The sequence below is a fragment of the Penicillium subrubescens genome (assembly GCF_028828155.1).
Source record: "Penicillium subrubescens strain IBT 31985 chromosome Unknown utg000006l_segment0_segment0, whole genome shotgun sequence".
Classification (NCBI taxonomy): domain Eukaryota; kingdom Fungi; phylum Ascomycota; class Eurotiomycetes; order Eurotiales; family Aspergillaceae; genus Penicillium; species Penicillium subrubescens.
This window is the reverse complement of record NW_026643156.1, coordinates 2,227,987-2,250,196: the sequence shown is the minus strand read 5'-3', so window position 1 is coordinate 2,250,196 and position 22,210 is coordinate 2,227,987. Positions and strand designations below refer to the sequence as shown.

The 22,210-nt window shown below is 50.2% G+C and overlaps 9 protein-coding genes across 9 annotated transcripts; 2 read left to right on the top strand and 7 right to left on the bottom strand.

The window, feature by feature from the left end:
- Nucleotides 1–391: 391 nt before the first annotated feature.
- Nucleotides 392–2,803, bottom strand: N7473_009313 (uncharacterized protein; the record flags this gene model as incomplete). The annotated part of the gene is made up of 2 exons (XM_057155252.1): nucleotides 392–1,056; nucleotides 1,114–2,803. The coding sequence occupies 2 exons, from the start codon at nucleotides 2,801–2,803 to the stop codon at nucleotides 392–394; spliced, it is 2,355 nt and encodes a 784-aa protein (XP_057006382.1).
- A 2,260-nt stretch (nucleotides 2,804–5,063) lies between these two features.
- N7473_009312 (potassium channel family protein) lies at nucleotides 5,064–7,187 on the bottom strand (the record flags this gene model as incomplete). The annotated part of the gene is made up of 3 exons (XM_057155251.1): nucleotides 5,064–6,810; nucleotides 6,865–6,974; nucleotides 7,029–7,187. 3 exons carry the CDS (start codon nucleotides 7,185–7,187, stop codon nucleotides 5,064–5,066), a joined length of 2,016 nt encoding a protein of 671 aa, XP_057006381.1.
- An 861-nt stretch (nucleotides 7,188–8,048) lies between these two features.
- On the bottom strand, nucleotides 8,049–9,882 carry N7473_009311 (putative pH signal transduction protein PalI; the record flags this gene model as incomplete). Its single annotated transcript, XM_057155250.1, has 4 exons — nucleotides 8,049–8,053; nucleotides 8,108–8,313; nucleotides 8,372–9,632; nucleotides 9,693–9,882. 4 exons carry the CDS (start codon nucleotides 9,880–9,882, stop codon nucleotides 8,049–8,051), a joined length of 1,662 nt encoding a protein of 553 aa, XP_057006380.1.
- Nucleotides 9,883–12,354: 2,472 nt separating this feature from the next.
- Nucleotides 12,355–13,155, bottom strand: N7473_009310 (uncharacterized protein; the record flags this gene model as incomplete). Its single annotated transcript, XM_057155249.1, has 1 exon — nucleotides 12,355–13,155. One exon carries the CDS (start codon nucleotides 13,153–13,155, stop codon nucleotides 12,355–12,357), a length of 801 nt encoding a protein of 266 aa, XP_057006379.1.
- A 1,345-nt stretch (nucleotides 13,156–14,500) lies between these two features.
- Nucleotides 14,501–17,087, top strand: N7473_009309 (DUF3433 domain-containing protein; the record flags this gene model as incomplete). Its single annotated transcript, XM_057155248.1, has 2 exons — nucleotides 14,501–14,549; nucleotides 14,647–17,087. The coding sequence occupies 2 exons, from the start codon at nucleotides 14,501–14,503 to the stop codon at nucleotides 17,085–17,087; spliced, it is 2,490 nt and encodes an 829-aa protein (XP_057006378.1).
- A 398-nt stretch (nucleotides 17,088–17,485) lies between these two features.
- On the bottom strand, nucleotides 17,486–17,734 carry N7473_009308 (uncharacterized protein; the record flags this gene model as incomplete). The annotated part of the gene is made up of 1 exon (XM_057155247.1): nucleotides 17,486–17,734. One exon carries the CDS (start codon nucleotides 17,732–17,734, stop codon nucleotides 17,486–17,488), a length of 249 nt encoding a protein of 82 aa, XP_057006377.1.
- Nucleotides 17,735–18,122: 388 nt separating this feature from the next.
- On the bottom strand, nucleotides 18,123–19,640 carry N7473_009307 (uncharacterized protein; the record flags this gene model as incomplete). The annotated part of the gene is made up of 3 exons (XM_057155246.1): nucleotides 18,123–18,872; nucleotides 18,932–19,072; nucleotides 19,131–19,640. 3 exons carry the CDS (start codon nucleotides 19,638–19,640, stop codon nucleotides 18,123–18,125), a joined length of 1,401 nt encoding a protein of 466 aa, XP_057006376.1.
- Nucleotides 19,641–20,241: 601 nt separating this feature from the next.
- N7473_009306 (uncharacterized protein) lies at nucleotides 20,242–20,952 on the bottom strand (the record flags this gene model as incomplete). The annotated part of the gene is made up of 1 exon (XM_057155245.1): nucleotides 20,242–20,952. The coding sequence occupies one exon, from the start codon at nucleotides 20,950–20,952 to the stop codon at nucleotides 20,242–20,244; it is 711 nt and encodes a 236-aa protein (XP_057006375.1).
- A 547-nt stretch (nucleotides 20,953–21,499) lies between these two features.
- N7473_009305 (uncharacterized protein) lies at nucleotides 21,500–22,099 on the top strand (the record flags this gene model as incomplete). The annotated part of the gene is made up of 1 exon (XM_057155244.1): nucleotides 21,500–22,099. One exon carries the CDS (start codon nucleotides 21,500–21,502, stop codon nucleotides 22,097–22,099), a length of 600 nt encoding a protein of 199 aa, XP_057006374.1.
- Nucleotides 22,100–22,210: the final 111 nt, after the last annotated feature.

The window sequence follows — 22,210 nt, the reverse complement described above, 5'->3', positions numbered from 1 at the left end:
CTCCGAATATTTGCCTTAAAGTATACGAATAAGGGCGGACAGATTCAAGAAATCATTCCTATCTGCAGAAATGACTTTGAATGCTTGAGAGCCTCTTAGATTCAAACCGCATGGGCGTTGCCAAGTGTGACCCGTGAGTGTACTAAAAAAAAATAACATACGCTTCGCACTGATTCATACTGCCTGTTTTAGCATCAAATACAGATCGCAACTAAAGCTTCGCATTGAAGAAGGGTCTCTAGAGAATAGGGACATCTACTGGCTCAATGAAGGATATATCCCTATATTCCCGAGTGATATATATTGTTTTTTGAGCACTCATGGGGAGCAACCGAGTACCAATCATCCCAAGTTCAATCAAATGCAAAGGTGTCTGCTGAGCTTAGCTTCATCACCACTTCTTGGGTCCGAAAACCTCGCCTGCCGGCAGGACGACCTGGATGGCGGTATCGGTGTAGTCCATTGTAGAGAGCGCCTTGTCGTTCCCCCACCAGCTCGGGAAAGACGAATTGCTCAGACTTATAGCGAAGAGCATGACGATCAGACACAAGGCGGTGCCCACGTCGAATCCAGCCGACACGACATAGTTATACTCCATCCACCAGCCGCGCCACCGGTTTCGAATCCACTTATTAAAGATGAACCCAACAATACCCCACATGAGATATGTGAGCGGCGTCGCGGGTGGAATCATTCCAGAGCCGCTGAAAATCAATGGCGCATTGAGATACTTGAACACGCTGGTCGGCCATCTCCGTACTGCCAACCAGATCATGATCGGAAGGGCCAGTCCGGCCAGCCAGAACCACTGTAGGCCAGAGTACATCTCGCCGATGGAGAACATACGTTTTGGGCCGATGACACCCCAGATCACCGAGGCGTTGAAAAAGACTCGCCCATTGGGGCAGGTGTACTTGTTCGCCTGTGTGGAGGAGCAGATATCACTGATGCTGCCAAAGGCCCAGTTCAGCACGGCTACTTGCACGACCGATGACCACACGCAACTGGCCATCTGTGCCCAGAAGGTCACGCGCGGGGGGATCTTCATATAATGTCCTTTTACGATGGTTAGTAAGTCCTCAAATGAAAAGGCGTCACGGGATTAGTGCTTACCCAGCTTCATGTCTTGACAGAAATATAACGCCTGCGACATAGAGATATACCCGTATGTTTTGAAGAGCATCATCGCCATGGGCTTTCCCGGTTGGATGTAGCCGACAATGAATTCAGTAATGACATTCAGTCCCAGCTGGATATTCGTGGTAGCCTGCACCATTCCAATAGGTAGGGTCCAAACCAGGGCGATGATAATCGACACAAAGAACGCCCACCAGGAGAGATGGGTTGGGTAGGACAGCACCGTCGCCAGACCTATAGCCGTCATAATCACCAAGACGACGACATACCACCAAACAGGTACCGTGGGGTACTTGGCCATTAGGCGTGAGTGAATATCTTCATCCTTCTGCCTGGAGTCTCGCATCCGGCGCCAGACCTCCTTGCCGTGAAACAGGACCACGTGAAGAATAACAGCAACGAGGCCCGCGAAGGAAAGTCCATAGCACAGTGCAAATGTCGTGGATAAGAAGAGCGGCGAGTAGCTTTCATACTTTGCCTGATCGAAGGTATACTGTTGGGTCAAGATACGAGAGACGTTATAGACGCTCCCGGTGTTATCATAGCTGTCCGAGTCCGACATCGGCAGGAATTTACCGTAGAAGATATTCGAGTAGTGCAGTGCTGGGGTCAGGATCCAGAACCAGGCCACCATACCGATAAGGGTATTGGCGATAGCAAACCAAGGGGAGATCATCGGGGAATAGACATATCCCGAGATAATGGACCAGTCAAACGAGATAGGAATGAGGGAGATTCCAGTTGCGCCGCCGAATAGTTGATTAATGATCACGTTGTTAGGCTTGATCCAGGTGACAAAGGCGAAAACACTCAGGAAGGGGGCAATCAATCCAGGGAACCAATACCAGCAGAAAGCACCGGTCATAACATAGAGGAAAAGGCGGTACCGGTTGATACGCCAGCCGGCGGTCTTCGCTGGATCGGGCGGGTTGAGACCGCGGTCGTGCATCGCCGTAAACAGAGTCGTGTTGACTAGATTCGAGGGCCAAATCATGGCGGCGGGCTCTACCAGGAAGCGGTGCAGCACGCCACCAAGACCGAACCCCAGCGTTTGCGTGGAGATAGTGGTGAAGATCTCGAAGGGCCAGCCATAGCGTTGGCCATAGAAGCCTCGCTGTGCAGTAAAGATATCCAGGGTATAGGCAAAGCCGCCGGCGAAGGTAGCGTTCGCCATGATCGTGATCAAAGCATGTTCCTTCTTGGAGAAAGGCCCCGGATTGAGCTCCAGCTTGTTCCCGAAGAGGGTGAAAGTAAGATTGGGGAGGAAGCGGGCCCAGGCGACGCCAAAGGGGTACGCAACGACCTCGGCGATATATGAGGTGATACTAATAGTGGGACTGTGCAGAGAGAAGAGAGCGTTGAGCCCCGAGCCAATGGTGGCAAATATCAAGCCTAATACCCAGGCGCGGATAGTGTTGCCTGTTCCTCCTTCGTCGTAAGGAAGCACCGCAGCACGTACTTCAGGATAAGGAGAGTTTTCAAGTAAGTCCTCGACGACATGGGCTTTGATCTCGTCATCTCCTGTCTGCAAGGCTGCATCCAGCTCTTCCTCAATCTCAGTGGGAAGATTGGGGTCAAACTCATGCTCGGCTTTGAGCGCTTGAAGAGAGGGGATGTCCACAGGGGGCAACTCGGCCACGGATATCCCGGTGGTTTTGGCAGCCATGATCAGAAGTTTTGATTCAATGGGCCAGAAGAGCAATGATAGCCCGCATCAAGAAGACTGGTGGCCTGCCCTGCCCCTTAAATACGATTCAATGGGAGTAGATTAGAGGAATAGTACCATCTGTCTAAATCGTGCACAAATCGCATGGAACTGGCACTCGAGCCGGAGCTCCGTCGTATCGTCCGGTGATCAAGCACAATATCGTCATGTCCCCGCTACGATTAGTAGCCACATCGGGTATTCGCCTATCGTCGACAACGCGCGTGTGGCCATGGAATGATCGCACCCCCGCAACTGACCAAGGGCGAGAGATGCGGGGCGGCACGTTGGCAGGCCATGTGGAAGCATGCTGTTTTTGTTCGTGAGCTAGTTGTCCTAGAAAGATCAGATTTGAAACTAGCAGGAATGCTTCCTAGTGGACGATAGAGGGACAGGTCTGTCGTCGTACTCGGACGCCCATGGGGTATGCAGCATTGCCTGTGCGTGTGATTCCATTGCGCTACCTACTTCCCTACCGACCTTATCATCTGAGTCGGTCTCTCGGATGGCGCACCAATAAATCAGAAATCGCTGGATAGTTAGTGAGTCGAGTTGTACTCGCTAGTGTTGTACTAAGCGTTTATAGTGTACAGTAGTGGTGTAACTTGCGTGACTCTTTCCGGAGTATTTCCGATAACAGAAGAGGTGGAGAATGGCGCCTTCAACTGCTCTCAGTCACGGATTGATTGGACCTGATTTTTAGCACTGTATAGTGGATATCAAACTGGTTGATTGAGATATGACATTCAGAAAAGCTAATTGGCGTAATGCCAAGCTGTTCGGCACTTCTTAAGGCCAATGCCACTAGTCTCATTGTGTCAGCGCCGTAAGCACCATAACTAACTACTCCGTAGTTAGTTAGATTAATTAGCCGTATCGAGGAGTTTTCTGAGTGGACGTTGCGGCACGGCATTATTCATTACGGTACACAATCACATATGAAATTTCCCCAGACCCCGTATTTACTCGGCAACTTCATGTGGACATCGAGAATCAGGAATTAACAATTCCATAGCATGGCAGAAATACGCGATCACAAACCTAGATCGCTATGCGCACCTCCCTCCAATATTCGAAAGGAAAACTTCACCTGATCCTGCTGTATACTTCTACATGTCCTCAATGTCGCTTTAGAGGTAACGACTAACGAGCTCGATCATATCTCGCCCATCTCGGCACTTCTCTTTGTCAAGACATTTAATATTGGCTAGATAAGAACCTAAACCGGCACTTGCGATACTGCACGGCGACGATAGACTTACCTTGAGCCACAAAATGCCGTTGCAACGGGACAGCGGGGGTGGACAGATTGGAAAGGCACAGATACCGCCATGAAGTGGATATTCTTATTTCCAAGCGAGCTAGCTGCGAGTCAATCGAACAACGAGGCCGCGTCACCGCTGCGTCGCCCACCCAACTCCTATTTTCGGCTTGTTATCATGCGGCCCCCGACACAAAGTATTAGAAGTCTATTACTGTAAGTGTCAAAGATAGGGACGTGTAGCAGGACAGTCTATAAGTAGTTAAGCGGTCAAATGTGGTTACGATCCAGGGATGGCTGTCTAACTCAGGTCTCGTAGAAGACATCCATTCAAGTATCCCTCATCCCGGGGTGCGCGCCACGGGATTTAGCTCGTTTTGAGGCTATCAACAAAGCAAAATGATTTCGCTCACACACTTCCAACCAATTAGAAGTCAGATGATGCGCCTCGGATTTAATTTCTAATTCCTACCTAGGCTTTGCATACATGGATAGGTCTTCGGGTTTTGTGTACACAAAGTTAAGTCATATAAACTAGATTGGCAGACCTGCCTACCTAGTTCTGTGGAGATATATATCCATTCCTGAGGGGACCCTACATATGTAAGTGTGCCGTGTATGCCCCTCCCAACCTCGATCTTACTAGTGCCCGTGTCTACCATATTGGATAGATAAGTTTCGTTATCCATCTTAAGAAATGTGTCTTTCTCACCTGGTGCTCACAAATAGGTACTTATCAGATCATCGATATCGTACCCTTCTATTTCATGGAAGCTCCACTCCCTTGATTCCAGGTATTATTCGCTATCTCACTTGACGCAATGGATCTATTGGAAATGAGATAGCGTACAATCGTACTGCGGATTGGGGCAAAGCTCGATATTATGGTTACAAATGTCAAATCCCATGGTAATAGATACCTAAGTAAAACAAGTCGACAATAATCCATCCATCACGTCTTCAATCCTCCCTAGCACTACCAGACCCAAGCCCCTCAGCGCCCCGATCCTCCGAAACCCCAACAGCACCACCCTCAACCTCGGGCTCCCCTTCATCCGGCGAATGATAATCCCGACTAGCAGTCTTCAACTCCCTCTCCAAAGCCTCAGTCAACGCATTCAACAACCACTCCACCTCACTCTTCTCCCCCAACAACGGATTCTTCTTATCAATCCAGCTCCAATCCCGGAACTCCTTCTGCCGTTTCACATCCTCCTTCGCCTGCGCCGTGCTTGACTCGTATGGTGGTTTATATTGTCCCGAGATAAGAGCAAGATAATACTCCCACTCTAGATAGTCGAATTCCTTGGATAGGTTTTTCGTGGCGAGGTCCATCATTTTCCGAACCTCCCGGAAGAGGAGGTAGTGGTAGTGGTGGACGTTTTCGGCGGCGATGTCGCCGCGGCGTCGGGCGGATTCTTCTCTCTTGTGTTCTTCTGCTTCGACGGCGTGGCGGCGTCTGTTGAACTCGTTTCGATTGGTGCCATTGCTGGGCTCGTTGAGGATATCTTGAGAGCCGGTTTTCTCGCCGGTGGTATCTTGGAGCCATTTGTCTGTCCAGGAGATGCGGAATAGATCCTTGATACGGTCGTGGAAAGGTTCGTCGCCGGGTAAAATGGTGATTTCACCAATGAATAGGGTGATATCTTTGACGAAGCGGATGAGGGTGTCGGAGATGTTGGAGATGAGAATTGTGATGGTGGGTACGGCAAGAAGGGACCAGAAGACGAAAAATGCTTTGCCTAGACTGCTGACTGGGTAGAAGTCACCAAAGCCAATGGTGAGAAGTGTCGTGTAGGCGAAATAGAGAGCCTCGAAATACGTCCAATGGCGATGATCCTCGGAACGCCAAAAAATGGCTGCGCCAATGAGCCACAAAGCCATCCAGACAACCAGAGACATGATGAGTGAAATCCATTTGTGTTGCACTGTGGCTAATTGTCGAACACGTCGCATCGTGATGAATTCTCGCTTTTGTCTCTCGCGATCGCTAAGTTCGTTTGCCTCATTCTCATCAACGCGCAGGTTTGGAACTAGACGATTGTTCCGCTCCGAAAACGCCTGTTTCACCAAGAACTTGTGAGTACGTGCAGTGAGAAGGTCGGCGATCTTTTGCCGTCCATGCTCCAACATGAGTGTCCGAATGGAAGAGATAATGAGACCAAGAATGACAATGCCACCAACAGCGTAAGGGAAGAGTAATCCCCGTCCCAGATGGGTAATCGGAACAAAGTTGCCAATACCAATTGTAAGTAGAGTGAAGTCAGCCCAAAACACCGCATCCATGAACTTCCAACCTTCAATCCTGGCGTAGACTGCTGCACCCCCAAGGAGGTAGATGAACAGGATGATAGTCTGTAGCATCAGAGTCCGTTGACTGGTGGTCAACTTGTACTCCCGACTGTAATGACCCTTGTGAGCACCCCATGCCGTTACGACCAGCAATGATGCGATGATAAAGTAGAGCCCGGCAGCGAACGTCCCATAGAAGTACGCTTGCGTGTAGACATGCTGGGAATTTTGCGGTCGGTACATGAGAACTCCCAAGGCGATCAAGATACCAAGCAGCAGAAAAGATGATATGTACCATCCGATGATAATAATCGGCTGAGCGACTTCGAACCGGATGCGTCGTGCCATGTTTAATGAAAGAGCCAGATTTGCGATGAGCGCAAAAACCAGCGAAACTGCATTGAGTGCGGTGACCCTGATAACCGAGGATTAGTATTTGAACAAGACCATTTTCAATGCGAGGGTGTACCATTTTGGATCAGTGATATCTTGCTCTCCACCGCCGGGGAGTATTTCCATGCGCCATGGTTGAGATAACGAGCAGATACTGAAAGCGCTAGACATTGGCCCGAACGTGCCCTGAAGAAAGATTAGACCTGTACATCGATTTTGAAGAGGTCAAGTGTTACATACGGCAACTAATGGGTATGCTGTACTGGCAAGCCACCATCGCGCCGCGTGTGGTTGATGAGCATCTATCTCACGAGTATCGTCGTTTTCATCATAAGGTGAAGTATGATCGAGGGCATTGGCCTCGTCAGCGATGGCATCGTCAAGCCCTGGGTCATTCATCCTGTGTAGTAATCCCGGAGTCGATGTCCATAGAGACGGTTGTTTGCGCCACTAGAGAGGAAACATCACGAAACCAGAGCTACGGTCAAGCGATAACGCATCATTAAATGAGTAGGTTCTCTACTGGGAGTGGAGAGACCGTGCGCTGGGTGAGAAGTTAGTGGCGCTTGCCCAAATCAAGCTTTATGTCAACGGCGCAAGCGTGGCCGTCATGATCGGCGACCAACGAGGAAATGGCGATGGGGCAGTTGTGTTACAAGTCTGGGCTACGACGTCATGTCACGTGCAGAACGGACCCTGGAACCATGTTCCATGGAACGAAGCAAATTACAGACAAAAAGGAAAGAAATATATGTAGATTCGGGTATGTAGATGACAGATTACCCAGATAAGTCAGTTGGATCAGAAAAAAGAAACTTGGAATGCGGAAATGGGCACAAAGTGCTTTTCGTGTCCGGAAGAAAAAGTCAAAGACGAGAAAAATAGGCGGTAGGATATCGAACTCTGTACAACGCATCAACCAACATCTGTACATATCGAGTATCGTAACAAAGGCAGAAAAGAGCCAGCATCTGCTATGCACACTCGATTGAAAAGAAAACACTCGTACACGACCATTCTTGGTGATGCCTGAGAAGAAAAGAACAGAAAAATCGAGACGAGGACCACCAAGTAAGATCGTTAGACACCAAAAACTCCACTCTCCAGAATGACCCGCATTGCCATGTTGTTTAGGAGAAAATCACCAGTCGTTCCAAGAAAAAAAGGGCGTAGTAAGGGGATGAAAAGGGGTATCGCAGGAAAGGTGTGTCAAGGCCGGTGGAATCATTGGAAGGAGAGCGAGATGAAATTACTCAGAAATCAGACTAAAATGAGTGTTAGCGAAGGAACAAAGTCGATTGTCTGCTGCGGAGACTTACAATGACCACCTCCGGGGGTGAGAGAAGAAGGAAGCGACGAGTTAGGCTGTGGTGAAGGGCGACGTGCAAAGCGTGGGTCCACGTCTTCATAGTAGTTGGTGGAATGTTTCCCAGTACCAGCATGGGCAGGGGATGGTGAGGGTCGCGAAGCAAGATGACGATCTGATTCCTGTGCACCCCATCCAGCACGGGCAGGAACGTACGAGCTACGACCGCGCAGGTTAGCCGGGTCACTAAAGAATAAATGTCATGGGAAAAGCTTACTCAGTACTGCTGTACAGACTCGTTGGACTCTCAAGAGGCGCGTGGGCTCCATTGACAGATAACGCGTGGGGGTTAGATTCATGGCCTATTGACTGCTCCGACGCATAAGGGTCATGACGGCGCATTTGGGGCTGCATTTCGATGGCCTGGCCCACGTTATCTGCGGACACCGCCATGCCAATCGGCCCCGGGGAGGGTTCACGCATTGCTCCACCCGTCGCCATTCCGGGTTGATCATAGGCGTCCTCGATAGGTCGGCCGTACGAGTCGAAGCTGCGATTGGGACCCGCTGAATAACCAGGAGCACCGCGAGGTCCTCCACGACCGGGCATCATGCCCCCACGGCCGCGCGGTGGCATTGGTCCTCCCATATAACCTCCTCGGCCGCCAGGAGGACCTCGAGGCGGTCCCATGTAAGGGCCGCCTCGTCCGTAACCGCCTCGAGGAGGGTATCCTCCCCGGCCACGCGGACCGAACCCGGGCGGAGCGCCACCGCGTCGCGAACCCATGCTACCATCAGAGTACTGGGGGCGGAGTCTAGGATCTGAGGGGTTGCGCATCATCTGGGGATTACCATACGGACCCACAGGAGGCACGCCGGCTTCCTCCTGGGGAGAGCGATAGGGGGATCCATGGCGATTAGGAAACGGGGCATCCGGCGGCGGAACATCGTGCATGCCATTGGCGTTGCGAGAGTTGAGCGGAGTCCGGTCATCGTCGCTAGTACGCGTCTCCGTGCGGAACGTGGCAAATGTTGGGCCTGATTCCGAGGTGGGAGAACCAGAAACCATGGCTTCCTTGGTTTCGGTCGCGACTGGCGCAGCTGCCACGGCAGCCGCCGCAGCATTCTGTCGGTTATAGTAGTTCTCACCGCTCATCTCTGCATTCTCAGCAATGCGACGCTTCCGTGCCTTGCGACTGACTAGGGTACGGCGCATGGCGCAAGTCACCACCCCGCATGAGACGAGAAGAATGGTCGACGCCAGGACAATCCAACCTCCCCATCGCAAGTGTGGCACGAATAGCAAGACATCGACAAGGAATGCGAGCAGGGTCACTAGAAGGGTGGGTAAGAGTAGGATCAAGAGGGCAAGCAAGAAGCGCGGCGAGTGCGATGGGCCGTGGAAGTGAGCGGCGCCGGCAAGACAGAGGCAGACCAGAGTGAGGAAGGCTGCGACTGGATGGACGATCAAGATGGACGAAAGCGATTTCCGAGTGCTTGAGGGGAGATTGAAGTCGCCGCCGGTGCTATCTATATTGTCTGCAGGGATGATTAGCCACGAGATAGTAGGCAGAAACAATATCGCGCGCAAATGCTTACTGCCGGTGTATCCCACATGGATATTGGTACACTGATCGCCTTGGCAATATCCAAATACACCATAGTCGACATTCTTAAATGTCGCCAGTGGGATTCCCTTGACGATAGGGGTGGAGAGGCATGACAGCAAGAGGAGGGCGAATGCGATTAGCAGTAAGATGGTGAGGGGTGTCGCGGGTTTGAGTAACATGATGAGGGGAGAGCAACAGCTGTGGCTCGGGGATCTTGTCTCTCAAGCTGGACTAAAAACGAGCGGAGTTCCAGACTTGCAAGCGCGCACTTTCGATTAAGCGGAGGGGGCGATTTAACGCAGCATGAGGTTCATGGGAGGTCTCCTGAGACCGAACTGGGGGAGGAGAGGTGGTTCAAATTGGGGGCGAGCGGAAGGTCGTAGAGTGATGAAAAGAGTGAAAGGGCAAGTGCCAGGATGGGCAAAAGTGAGGGGAAGCGAGGACGCAGGGTTAAAGGTTCCAAGCTAAGGCCAGGCTAAAAAGAAGAGGGCAATTAAAAGAAAGACAAGAAGCGATAAGCCGGCGCCATTGCGGAGGCGAAGGAGGAGGAAACCGTGGATGACTAGAGAGAGGAGGATTGATGGCCTGAGGCAGTACTGGACCAGGTGATGATCATTGGATCAGACAAGGTCGGAACTTCTTCCTCTTCTCCATGAACTTGAAACACGAAACATCTGTTTACCACTACAATCATGATTGACTTATTTCTACACTGCTTCAGATCGACTGCTTCTTTTATTCTAGAATCCATCCTCGAGCCGATTGCCTTCGCCCGCTGAGCCGGGATGACTGCAGCAGCACTGATCCCCTCTCTTGCGGTGGGCGCAACCTGGACCGGGTCTCTCATTCGCTGTACCCCCGGAGGCGTCCTCTCAGAGCCGTGGGGGTCTCCTATGGAGCAACCATGCCAAGCCTAACCGACAGCGCCGTTAAAGTGTCCAATTTACAATCCAGATGGCGCACGGGCTGGCCTCCCCGACTAATTTCCTGCGTCAGACATGTCCAAGTCAAGAAACCCCCAGCATTCTTCCTTATCTGTTCATTTGCACAGAGCGTATGCACCGGAAGAATTACCGAAATGTTACTCATGGCCAATCTCGAAGAGAAGACTTGAAAAGACTTCTCTTGGTCGGTTCCGCCTCTTTGAAACTTTTATGTACTAACTCCGTTGGATAACAGTGCTGCTTCAAATTACCACCCATCATTTACCGGCGACAGATTCAAAACTGGTGAAACAGGATCTGCACAGTGGGAATCTATCCGAATTGTGCGGAGAGTGGGTTGTCAAGCAAGGAACTTGACAGCCTCAAAGCAAGATTTTGCTGCCATTTTTCGCGGTAGCTTTATACCCAATTGACTAGTGAATATAGCGCGCTCTCTCGTCTCGACTCTCTGTGTATCGAGAACCCTTGCTCTTAGTCCTTGAGGCCCAATCAACTAAAGCCTGGACCTGGTTGGAGACGGGTCTCTCGCGGAGTCCCGGTCCGCTGTCCACGTTTAAGATGAAACAAACCGCGCTCCACTTGCCAAGGCTAGGCTTATTATTATTGAGCAATGGGCACAACGACCTAGATAAGGTTTATCGCACTGGGCGAGATAGAGAAGGAGGCAAGAGAAAGCTTAGCGTACCTATCGAACCTGACTGAGCTCAATTGTGATCTTGTTTCCCATCCCCAAGCACACGACCTCAGGTTCATGGGTTCGGTGGTCGAGCCTAAGTAAGCTTATGCGGGTAACAACCCGCTTAGCAATAATTCCCCGTATAGGACTAGGTAAGATAGCCCGAGTCGAGGTCGCTCTTTGTGTTGCCAAGCCAGAGTTTAAATGACTCTATTTGGTTGAAATCAAGGATAGGAAGCTCTAGTGGGACACAGACCTGGGTGTCTGTGGGTTACACGGACACTGGGACCGTTGCAATCTCTACTGAATAATCGAGAAGGGATCGCACCACAGCCCTACTATTTTTGTGGCAATTTCCAAAAGGCTATGGGGGTTGAATGCTCTACAGAGCAGCGGAGCTTTGACAACTGTCGAAAGATTGTGGATGCGTACTACAATAACCGCGTAACCCAGCGATAACATATTGAAGGTTTAAGTATGGGAGATCCCCAAACACACGAGCCTAATTGCTAGTCAAGGAGGGTCCTCGAGAATCAATTTATCTCCTTGGGTAATTTGCAATATGCGCTTTTTATGGCGACTTTGGCCTTGGGCTAAACGGACGAAGCACACGGACGAAGAAAATCGCTCACTACTGCAAGGACGGACTACACTCATACAATCATGGGAAATGACCGGTAGAAATGAAGAAATCCGCTATAGATCACCACCAAAGGTCCAAGAGCGATATGTGAGGTTTGGTATTGGCGGGGCCGGAAACATGCGCAAGTCGTGCTCCCTTCTCCTACGGTCTTGGAACTTCAGAAATATTATGTTTCTTAGAGCATTCTGACTTGATATGTGTGCTAGGGTTGTTTCGCATAACGGTCATGCTATTCAGACAATTACACGTTGATATAAAGAGCCTTGGGTATTGCGATGAGTGCCGGTCATGTCTCGGAGATTGGAGAAATAGGTTTCGAAGTCATAGCACTTGCAAAGCGAAAGCAATTGAATCTGTTAATTTAGGGTCCAGCGGCGTGATAATCCATTCAAATGGCACTTTCTATTCCAAAATGTCGAGCAACTTCAATCAGTCCTTCGCCTCCAAGTCTAACCCAAAAATCGACAATCCCCTCTTCTCTGGCTCGTGCAACGCCTTTACTATCCCAAGCTTCTTCCAAGGGTCTCTCGAGATAGATTGTCTGAAACCCACACCTTTTGGCCGCTTGTAAGTCCTCAAGATGTGCTGCGACGAGACAGCATTGCGAGCTGCTAAAGCCAAATCTCTTCGCAGCACCATGATAGACCTCCGGCGACGGCTTGTAAGCCCCAAAATGCTCTGCACTGGTGAGGTGCTTGAAAGGCAAAGAATTGTACCCTTTTAGATCTTCGAGCAGTTTTACATTGCCGTTGGATAATGTAGATATCGGAAACTTAGTGTCCAGTAACGAAAGCCCTGGCACACTGTCAGGGTATGAGTCAAGTCGATGCCAAGCGAGTGTCAAATTGTCGAGATCGTCCTCGCTAAATAATTCCCGGAGAGACCGTTTGGTGAGAATATTCTCTAACGAATTGTGGTTGTGCTCATCGACTGAGATGAAGGATTTAGATGCATCATAGGTGTTTCCGAAGTTCATATATGCGCCATGCCACTCCTCGGAGATCTCCTGCCAGCACGAAGTAGACATATCAGAGACACGTGCTCGAATATCGGGGCTCAGAGATCGAGCTTCGTCTTGCAGAGCCCTTTGTGCTGCGGTGTTCAATTCTTTTGCGATGCAAAATCTCCATTCCACAATCGTCCCCAGGACATCGAAGAATAATATTGAAGGGAAACCATCCTGTGACATGTTTGTCGAAGCTTCTTTGAGAGAGACCTATAAAGAATGAAGCCTTGTGCAGGAACTGGAAACTATACCTGAAATGATAGCGTTGGCATGATACTTCACGATGGGATTAGGCTTCTTTAAATATTGACACCACTGAACATCGACTCTCTGCCTCACCTCGGGATTTATTGCTTCAAGTTGCATGTGATTGGCGATTTGGATATTCCACAAGGCTCTCGGGTATCGCGGGTTAAGTCGTAGGCAAGGGCCGAGATGAGTCAAAAAATCGGATCGGGTCACTAGACCTCGGCGCGGGCCGTATGGATAAGGCTTTTGACGGCGAATGGGGTCTTGGAGACTTTTCTCTGGATGCACATAACTTACTGGATGACGGCTTGATATGAAGGTGTTTGTCGGGGTAAAACACAGCCTAGGCACTTAATCACTTCAGTCAGCCAGCGAGAGCTATACAAGGGCGGGCTGCCACGTAGTGATGTTTTAACAGCAAGCCCCGGTATAGGATAATCCTGAGTTCTATTACTTATTTTATTGCTTATAGCCCCATGTTTTCACAACTGACCTAGATGCCCTAGCTATACCTATGACCCAGCCACGATAGACACCAGCAAGGGGGAGCGGTAACACCTATTTGCACACCATTTCATGGATGATGGTATTAATTGAGCGGGTAATTGAATGAGTCTCATCCCTATAATGACTATTCTAGGGGGTAATAATTGACCTTACTAGTTGGCACGGTGCTTTGATGATTGCCTTTCTTTGTCTGGTGAACGCTACACCGCAGGAGGAAGACGGGAATATGCACTAGAATCGCTACACCGCTACCTTGATAGTCGAAAAAATGAACAAAGGTGAACAAAAGGACATTATTAAATCAAAACTTCATTATACACGGAGCAAATTCTAAAAATGTAAGTGAAGCTAAGATCTTATTCATGGAATGGTTGATGGGGCAAAAGCGAGGGATCGGGCCGCGACACGCTTCAGCCAACTCAATCGGGTCAACCACGACGACGTCAGACCGATCGGACACCCGCCCTTTTTGATTGGCCACGATAGCTGTGATTTATCGAAATAAAGCAAAAATAAAACTGTCTGAGCCGACAACCTCTCGTGTCTCAATCCTCCCTATTGGCCAAATGGTTGGGAGTCGCGGCGTGGGTGGCTGGGGAGGCTGGGAGTAGCCCACCAGCACGACGCCATCCAAACAAAAGCCTGCTGGGCTCCAAATCTCGTCCATCGCAAGTTCTTATTGACTGCCCAAGCTCCAGTGCCTCGCTGGGGAATGCTTCGAGAGTAAAACTCTTCGAGACACTCGAAGACTTACCCACATTCCGCGGCCGTCATGTCGGACTCTCCTACACCTCGCAATTTTAGTTTGCGAAACGTGAGCAGTATGTACAAACAAAATGCCCTTTAAGTATAGCTTGATGGTCCAGTTTAGAAACCATCAAAAAGCTTCAGTGTCAGCATTTACTGACTACTTCCTAGCAAGCAAACCTCAAGTCTACCGAACAGAGTCACGGCAATCAGCCGCTGCTTCAGACGACTACTATTCCTTCTCGGACCGAGCAGCGTCATCCAGTCCGGATAGTCGTGTTACAGCAATGCGCTTTGATACTCCAGACTCACATCAATCTTTTCAAGAATCGTCTCCCACAGTACCTTTGACACAACAACCGCAACACCCCGCAATGTCCCAAGATTACCAACAACAGCAGCTGCCTGCGCCAGAGGACCTTGGCTCCCCTCGCCCGGGTACAGCCAGTACAATCCGATTCGGTGAAGACAGAGTTGCTCGCATCAGCCCCAAGTCCGACGACACTGTCAGGCGGTATACAAGAGACTATGCTGGCCCAGCACCGACCCCCGGGTTAGACGACTCGCCATATGTCCGCTTCGCTATAGACCAACTTACCCGTGATGAAGAAGTCGGGGTTCCTCAAAGACATGATTCAATCTCCACCAATCAAGACTACCCAAATGATCGGCTTGTCTGGGATCAAGGATTGGGCTATTTCACTCGTGCCCGCACACCGATCCGACACACAGAGACACCACCCAGACCGAACTTCACATCGCCATCCCCCCAAGCACTACCTCAACGCCCAAACTCAGTCGACCCAGAGTCATTTGTTGCAGTTGACCCACCCGAGCAGAGTCTGCTATACCCACCTTTGGATTATCTTCCCATGGTCCTACGGCCCTGGGCTGTGCTCGGTCTGATCTTCTGCTGCCTCCTCATGATTGCGGGCGTGGTGTTTTGCAACATCTGGTCCCATCGCCATGAGGGAATCTGGAATTATAATGGCCAAGGTGGTGCTCGGTATTTTGTTATGCAATTCTTGCCACAGATCCTAGCAGCCCCCATTATCATCTGGAGTTTTGTCGTCCAAGCTGCTGTATACCGGATCTCTCCATTTGCTATGATGGCAGCAGAGCGAAAACGGGGATCCGTCTTGCAAGGCCTACCCATCCTCCCGAGGAACTTTGTGTTCCCTGATCATTCTCATTTCCGGTACGGAGAACCTCTATTTGGATTCTCGCTCTTCACGATCTGGCTATCCAATTTCTTTGCTATCCCACTTCTCAGCTGCGTCTTCCAAGCAAAGTACTATGTCATTGATGGGCAAGGATTGTGGAGGTGGGCCTCCGTGCAAGCTGTTGTCTGGGCTGTGGTTGCAATGTATGGTCTCCAAGCCATTGGTTTACTACTGCTTGTCATCCGATTCATTCGAGGTTGGACTGGTCTGATGTGGGATCCGATCTGTCTGGCAGATTTGATCTCCATTATCCAACGCTCGAATATCCTTCATGATTATGAGCACTCTGAGACTGTGCCCTCGGTAAAACAGTCCCTGGATCCTCGTGTGCTCCGACTAGGATACTGGAAGCTATCGATGAAGCCCGAGATCTTTTACGGAATTGGTGAAGTGGATGCCCCCATTCGTACGCCTTCTCTGCACCAAACCGAGAAGAGTCGCCAAAACCAACCCCATGGAATGACCAAAGTGCGATTCGACCTCGAACAAAATGGCTTTGCTAATGATGGCTACGACCACCACCTATTCTCCCCATTCACTCGCTACCGCTGGACGCCCTGGTTCCTTCGCATTCCATCGGTTATTGTATGGACCATCATTGTGTTCGCGCTCTTCATCGCATTCATCACCGTCAGCTTCGTGAACAATGCAATCGAGGGGGGTTTCCCACCAAAGCTACCGACTCTCCCATCCACGAGTGCATTCTCCTCCTCAAACTTCCTCTACAGCTTTATCCCAGCAGTGATTGGAAATGTGCTTTTTCTCGCCTGGCAACCGATTGACATGTATTTCCGCGCCCTCCAACCATTTGTTGAACTCTCTGCTCCCAACGGCGCCTCGGCCGATAAGAGCCTCCTCCTCGCCTACCCAACTTCCCTCCCCATTCAAGTCACTCTCCAGGCTATCATCAACGGACACTTCAAGGTCGCCTGGCTCTCATTCATGAGCCTCATCTCCCTCGCCATCCCCATCCTGGCTGGTGGTGTATTCATCGCACTCTGGTACCCAGATCACGACGACGTCCGCATTTCCTCGCTGATGCCCGCCTTCTACGCGCTGATCGCATTCTGTGGTCTTTATGCCGTCTCTTTCTTGGCAATCTGGCCCGGTCGCCGCCGCTACCTGCCACACGATATCACCACTCTCGCCGATCTTATGAGCTACCTCTACCAGTCTCCCCTCCTCGCGGATAAGCTTCTTCGTGAACCTCGCAGCAAGACTGATCTTGTGACCCGTCTTATTGTTGCCCCTCCATCTGAGCGCATGCTGCCAATGTATGGATTTGGAATTTACGTCGGTCGCGATGGAAAGGAACATCTTGGTATTGATCGTCTCCATCGACCTGGCCGCGCCGATATGCTGATTACGACCGGAACGATGAAAACCTGAACTCGCTGCATTTTGCAATTTTTTTTTTGCTATGATATATGTTTTGCATTATTCTTCATGATTTATGAGCGTCTGTTTGTCTGTTTTCGTTTTGGCTTATTTCTCATTGGGTTCTCCTTGACCTTGCTCTGTGATGTATACAGTAGGAGCTTGTTGAGGATATGCTTGTGATTTTCTTTCTTTCGAGTCTTTCTATGTGACTCGCGGCATTTCTGGAGTCAACTCACGTATCTATTGAGCTTATGTTGTCTCAATTTCTTAGCGATTGATATTTCGGTGATAGAATAATGACCTAGAGAATGAACGATTTTTCTGATGAACATCTTCCATATTGCAATTATCCGAGGACAACAGCTGAAAAAATGCCCAATCAATGACCACGCGAAGGACAACGCAAGTCATAAAGGAGATTGGCAGACAAGGAAGAACTCACAGTCGACCGTGCAGTCGGCAGTGCAGTTAAGTTCAGGGCCGAAGGTACTGTCCAACTCGCGCCCAAACGAGGCATCAACCTCGCGCCCTAACACCCAGCCGAGCGCGGGCTCAGATGAAGAATCGAGCTCGGATTCAGACGACGAGTCAAGCCCGAAGCCAACCGGGCAGACGAAATCAAGCTCGAACGCACCGTCGAGCGCACGGCCAGACATAGAGTATATCTGGATTACGGAGCGACCATACGCGGAGGTGGATTCTTGCCCTTGCCAAATTCTGTAAGGACAAAAGCCTTTTCTTATGCTCGGTGGACACCACTGTCCTGGTTGAGTGGCTTGCTTGCTACAAAATCATACTTAGCTTCAGAAAATTAACACCAACCGATTTCACGGTTTCATAGGAGTGCTTCGTAGTAGTCACACGAATGGAGTAAACCGTCCCGAATCCATACCTCGTCATCATCCATGGAAACAGTCGTTTTGTTCGAGCTGTGCTATACACTGAGAATATCGCAAATTTAGAACTTTCATATTCACGCCGAGTAGGAAGGACCCGGGCAATGTATTCGTTACTATTCGTATAGTGGGCAATGAACAAGCAGAATTATCGTTGGAAATATATGACTAATATCCTCTCCATCTGCTCCTTGAGCCAGCCCTGCTGGTCCAAAGGTAGACCCAAATCAGCATTCAGAAGATTCCTCAAATAAGCAAACATGTGCCAGGGACCCATCAACGGAGCTGACTGCTTATGGGTGAGAGTGACCGGTCTGTTTTCAGCATAAGGGTACTCGACGAGACCAGACTTCATACGAATAGACTCGACCTGACTGCCGAGGAAGAACGGGACAGTTGCACATATGTCATCCGCGATTTTGCGGATTGTATTTTGAACCGCAGTGACCCTTCGCCCGTCTGGGTCTTGCGAAGAAAGTATGCGCAGGCAACTGAGCATGATACTTTGTAGAAGGATGCGGCAGTCGCGAAAAGTGTTCCATGTCACCGCAATCCACATGTCGGAGTAGCAGTCACATCGATTGCGCCAGAGCCCGGCGTTCCGAACGGATTGTGGGATTATGGTTGCGGCGATAGGCATCCAATGCTCTGGAACCCAGTATGACCATGAAACGAGTTTGATGTCTATGTCATTCGCTTTGGCGAGAATTGTGGTTGCTTCTGTTTCTTTGGCTGATGAGGTCATCATACGCTCCCATGCGTGTCGCAGATTGACAAGTTCTGAGGCGGCAGAAGAAAGTAGAACGCGCGGTGAGGGAGGCGTGTTAGCAGATAGTGACAAGGGCCAGACCTGCGGTGTCGGGACCATTGGATTGTCCAGACCTCGAGTCGTCTTGATCTGTAGATTGATTGATTAGAATCCGCCCAATCGTGGGAGGACCGAGGGGAAACACTGACGATTTGTGATTCAACTGCATTGTATATTGTTGAAGATCGAGGGTCGGGTAGCTGTTTCGCTCTCTTTTCGTTTATTAGTGCTATGGCTCCTCTGAGGTGAGCTTTGAGTGGCAACTCCCAGTCTTTGATGGCCACGAATTCCTACCGCCATAAGTCAACTTCCAACCCAAACCTCGTGGAAAATCTGGCAGATTCTTACCTCATATGTAGAAAGTAAAAGAATAGAGACAAGAATATCGTCAAACTCCGAGTCTTCGTTCGTGCGCAGAGCATCTCGAATTTTCGGCAATGCCTTGGTAAAATACCGCTCCGAAGCGCGCAGCAACGGAGCTTGCCCAGTCCATGCAGCCACAGTAAAGAATGCAACGGCCAAAGTGCTGGTATGAAGATATGATCCAGGCTTGGTATTCGAAAACATGCCAGGCAAAATTTCCATGAACCCATTTCGAATGTGAGGACCTTTCGGTAGGTACAGGTAGGAATTGAAAAACAAAGGAACAATCGTATCTTCCATGGGTTGGTATAGATCAGCCGGTCCCACCGGGGGCGGCCAAGAGGCCACTGCCTTTTTTGGTCTCGCCGGGGAACATGACCTGATGGGAGTAAGAGCCTTAGTTTCTTCGGGGGTCGACTCGTCAGATTCAGTGCTGGTTTTAGGCGATTTGTCGCTCGAGACAGGTGAGGAATCTGATGACCCCGCTGTTTTCATGAACGATGATGTTTGATCTCGTAAGATCACATCGAATGGATGCAGGTATCCGGGACATGAACGCCCCGTCCGAGTACATGCCCGACAATGTGGGCGGGTCTCATCACACTACAACTCATTAGCCTGAGTCTTCCCGGGTCATGACGGGTTATTCAATACATGCCTTGATATGTCGCTGCCGACAGTTCCGACATCCGGTACTTGGCTTTCCACTATAAACCATAGTGGGCCTCGCAGATCGCGGAAGCTATTCAAGCTGACAGTTCTCAGGCGATCTTCGGATTGGTTATTGCCCGACGTCCGATGCGCCACCAGCTATATATTCGGGTAGGTCCTATATCGTCCATAGATGTGAAAGTTCCCGCTATTGGACATCGGTAGAAGTATCAAAACGTCGGCTCATACACGTTGAATCATTTGTTTCGTTGTCAACAGCAATGAGGATATGAATGTCAAGGTCCCGGATGTCCACTTGGCTGGTAAGCATAACCTCACGTGACCGTGATAGAGCTCGTGATATTCGACTACCACCGCAAGAACCTCCTTCCACCCCCACTACCAGCGATATAATTCGATCAAATTAACATCATATTTCTAAAAATTACTCTTTCCCTCTCATTGGCCGACTAGGTTCCCCCTGCCTTGATAACACATGATGTGTTAGATCCTCAATCGCTCCCGTCCGCAAGGGCCCAGTGATGCGTTCCAATATCCCTATCCACTCTCGAATCGCCATATCCCGAAGATTCGGATCCCACTCCTTTGTATCTTCATCCAATTCATTATACTTCATCATGATACTATCAAGAATCTTCCGAATCTCAAGCTTTCGCCGTGCCGGTGCGCCAATCTCGTCGTCAACCGGCGCCCCAATGTCATGGTTAACAGCTTCTTCCATATCCCTCTTACGAGAATCGGAATTTGCCTTTAGCAACTGTAAACCAGCATTCCGTACATCTTGTGACCGGAGGGCCTCGCCCCCGGCTAAATGGAGAGCTTGAAGATTACCATTTTGAGGGATTTTGAGGACGTTCGCAACCTGGCTAGCCGAATAGCCCTTCGATACTTCCTGGCCAGCCAGAGCTTTAATCCCACTAGTAATCTTCCATGCAAGAGCGGAGTATTCGTGGTTATGGCCCTCTTTGCTATTTCGTATCAATTGAATCGGACCTAACCCGTTATCGACCTTCTTTAGCCGGCAGGGGCATCCGATAGCGCTCCGGTTTGCACGATTCCGCTGACGATCGCCAGGGGCGACGAGAGTCTTATGGTCTTTATCTCTGAAGAGACGGCAGTAAAGATAGGTAACCATAAGGCCCCAGGATTTACGGGTACCCTTGGACACGTAGATGTTATCCAGGTAGGGCCAAAGCCGCTGGAAGCGAGCCCGCTCAATCGATATAGGCTACCCGTGGGATATATTAAAGATATCCTCGCGGAGCTGGGCTACGTCAGGAGGAACCTCGATTAGCGAAGTAGGCATAATGGAGACGAGGGAATTCCAGGGGGAGGGCGATTCAAGCGTTTTGTGTGTGTTTTCCAAGGGGGAAGAGTCGATACTTTCAAGCGTATGGAAAAAGTAACGTGACCCAAATAAACCGAGACACCGGATCGACGGGGCTCCGTCCGGGTCTCCGCAGATTTGCGGCATCTTCAACACCTTCACCTGAACAGACCAAGACTGACCTTGCTTTATCCAAACTAAGAAACGGTCTTTTCTGGAACTCCTCTTGCACGAGTACGCGTGGTGTAATCGACTCGCTCGCTTTCATCACTTCACTGTATCAATCACATCCTTTCTACCCCGACGAATCTCACCTCCGCAAACACGCACGACTATCCTACCAGTGCCTCCAACAATGCTCTCCTACTTCGGCTGGGGCTCAAGCTCCAAATCAGATTCTGACGCGCCAACCCAAGCACAAAAAACACCGGAGCTCGATCAAAATGCCTCGGCGCCGCCCTCATCCCCACAAACCCCCGCCCAACCACCACAAATAGCCCAACAATCCGCAAGTCCAGATCGGACCAACCTCAAACTCTTTGCCGGCGGCATGGCCTTCTTCGCCCTCTCCGTATACATCACACGCCGCGCCAATATAAGGAAACGCCTCGCCTGCATCCCACCCTACTATTCCAGCTCGATATACTTCCAGCCCAATGTCAACGGGGCCATGGAGGCGTTCGAGGCGCTGAACCTGGCTACAATCAACGTGATCTCGTTCAGTATGATGGCCACGGGAGGTATTATGTGTGCATTAAATGTCAATGGACTCGAGGATATGCGGAGGCTCATGCGTGGTTCTTTGGAAGGGGTTGCGGCTGGCAAGTCTGATGAGCAACTCGAGAAAGACGTTGCCGAGTGGGTTTCCAGCGTGCTTGGTGATCGGTTTGACAAGCAACTGGAGAAGGAGAAGGCCAAGAAACGTGTGGCTGGTCAAAGCGAGGAGACTGATTGAGTCGGTTAGGAGGGACATATTGGTTTGGATACACTCTGCTCATGGATTTTCTACGATAACTACCCTGTACAATAACATGCATTTGATGTTCTGGAGCATGGCCATCAGGCG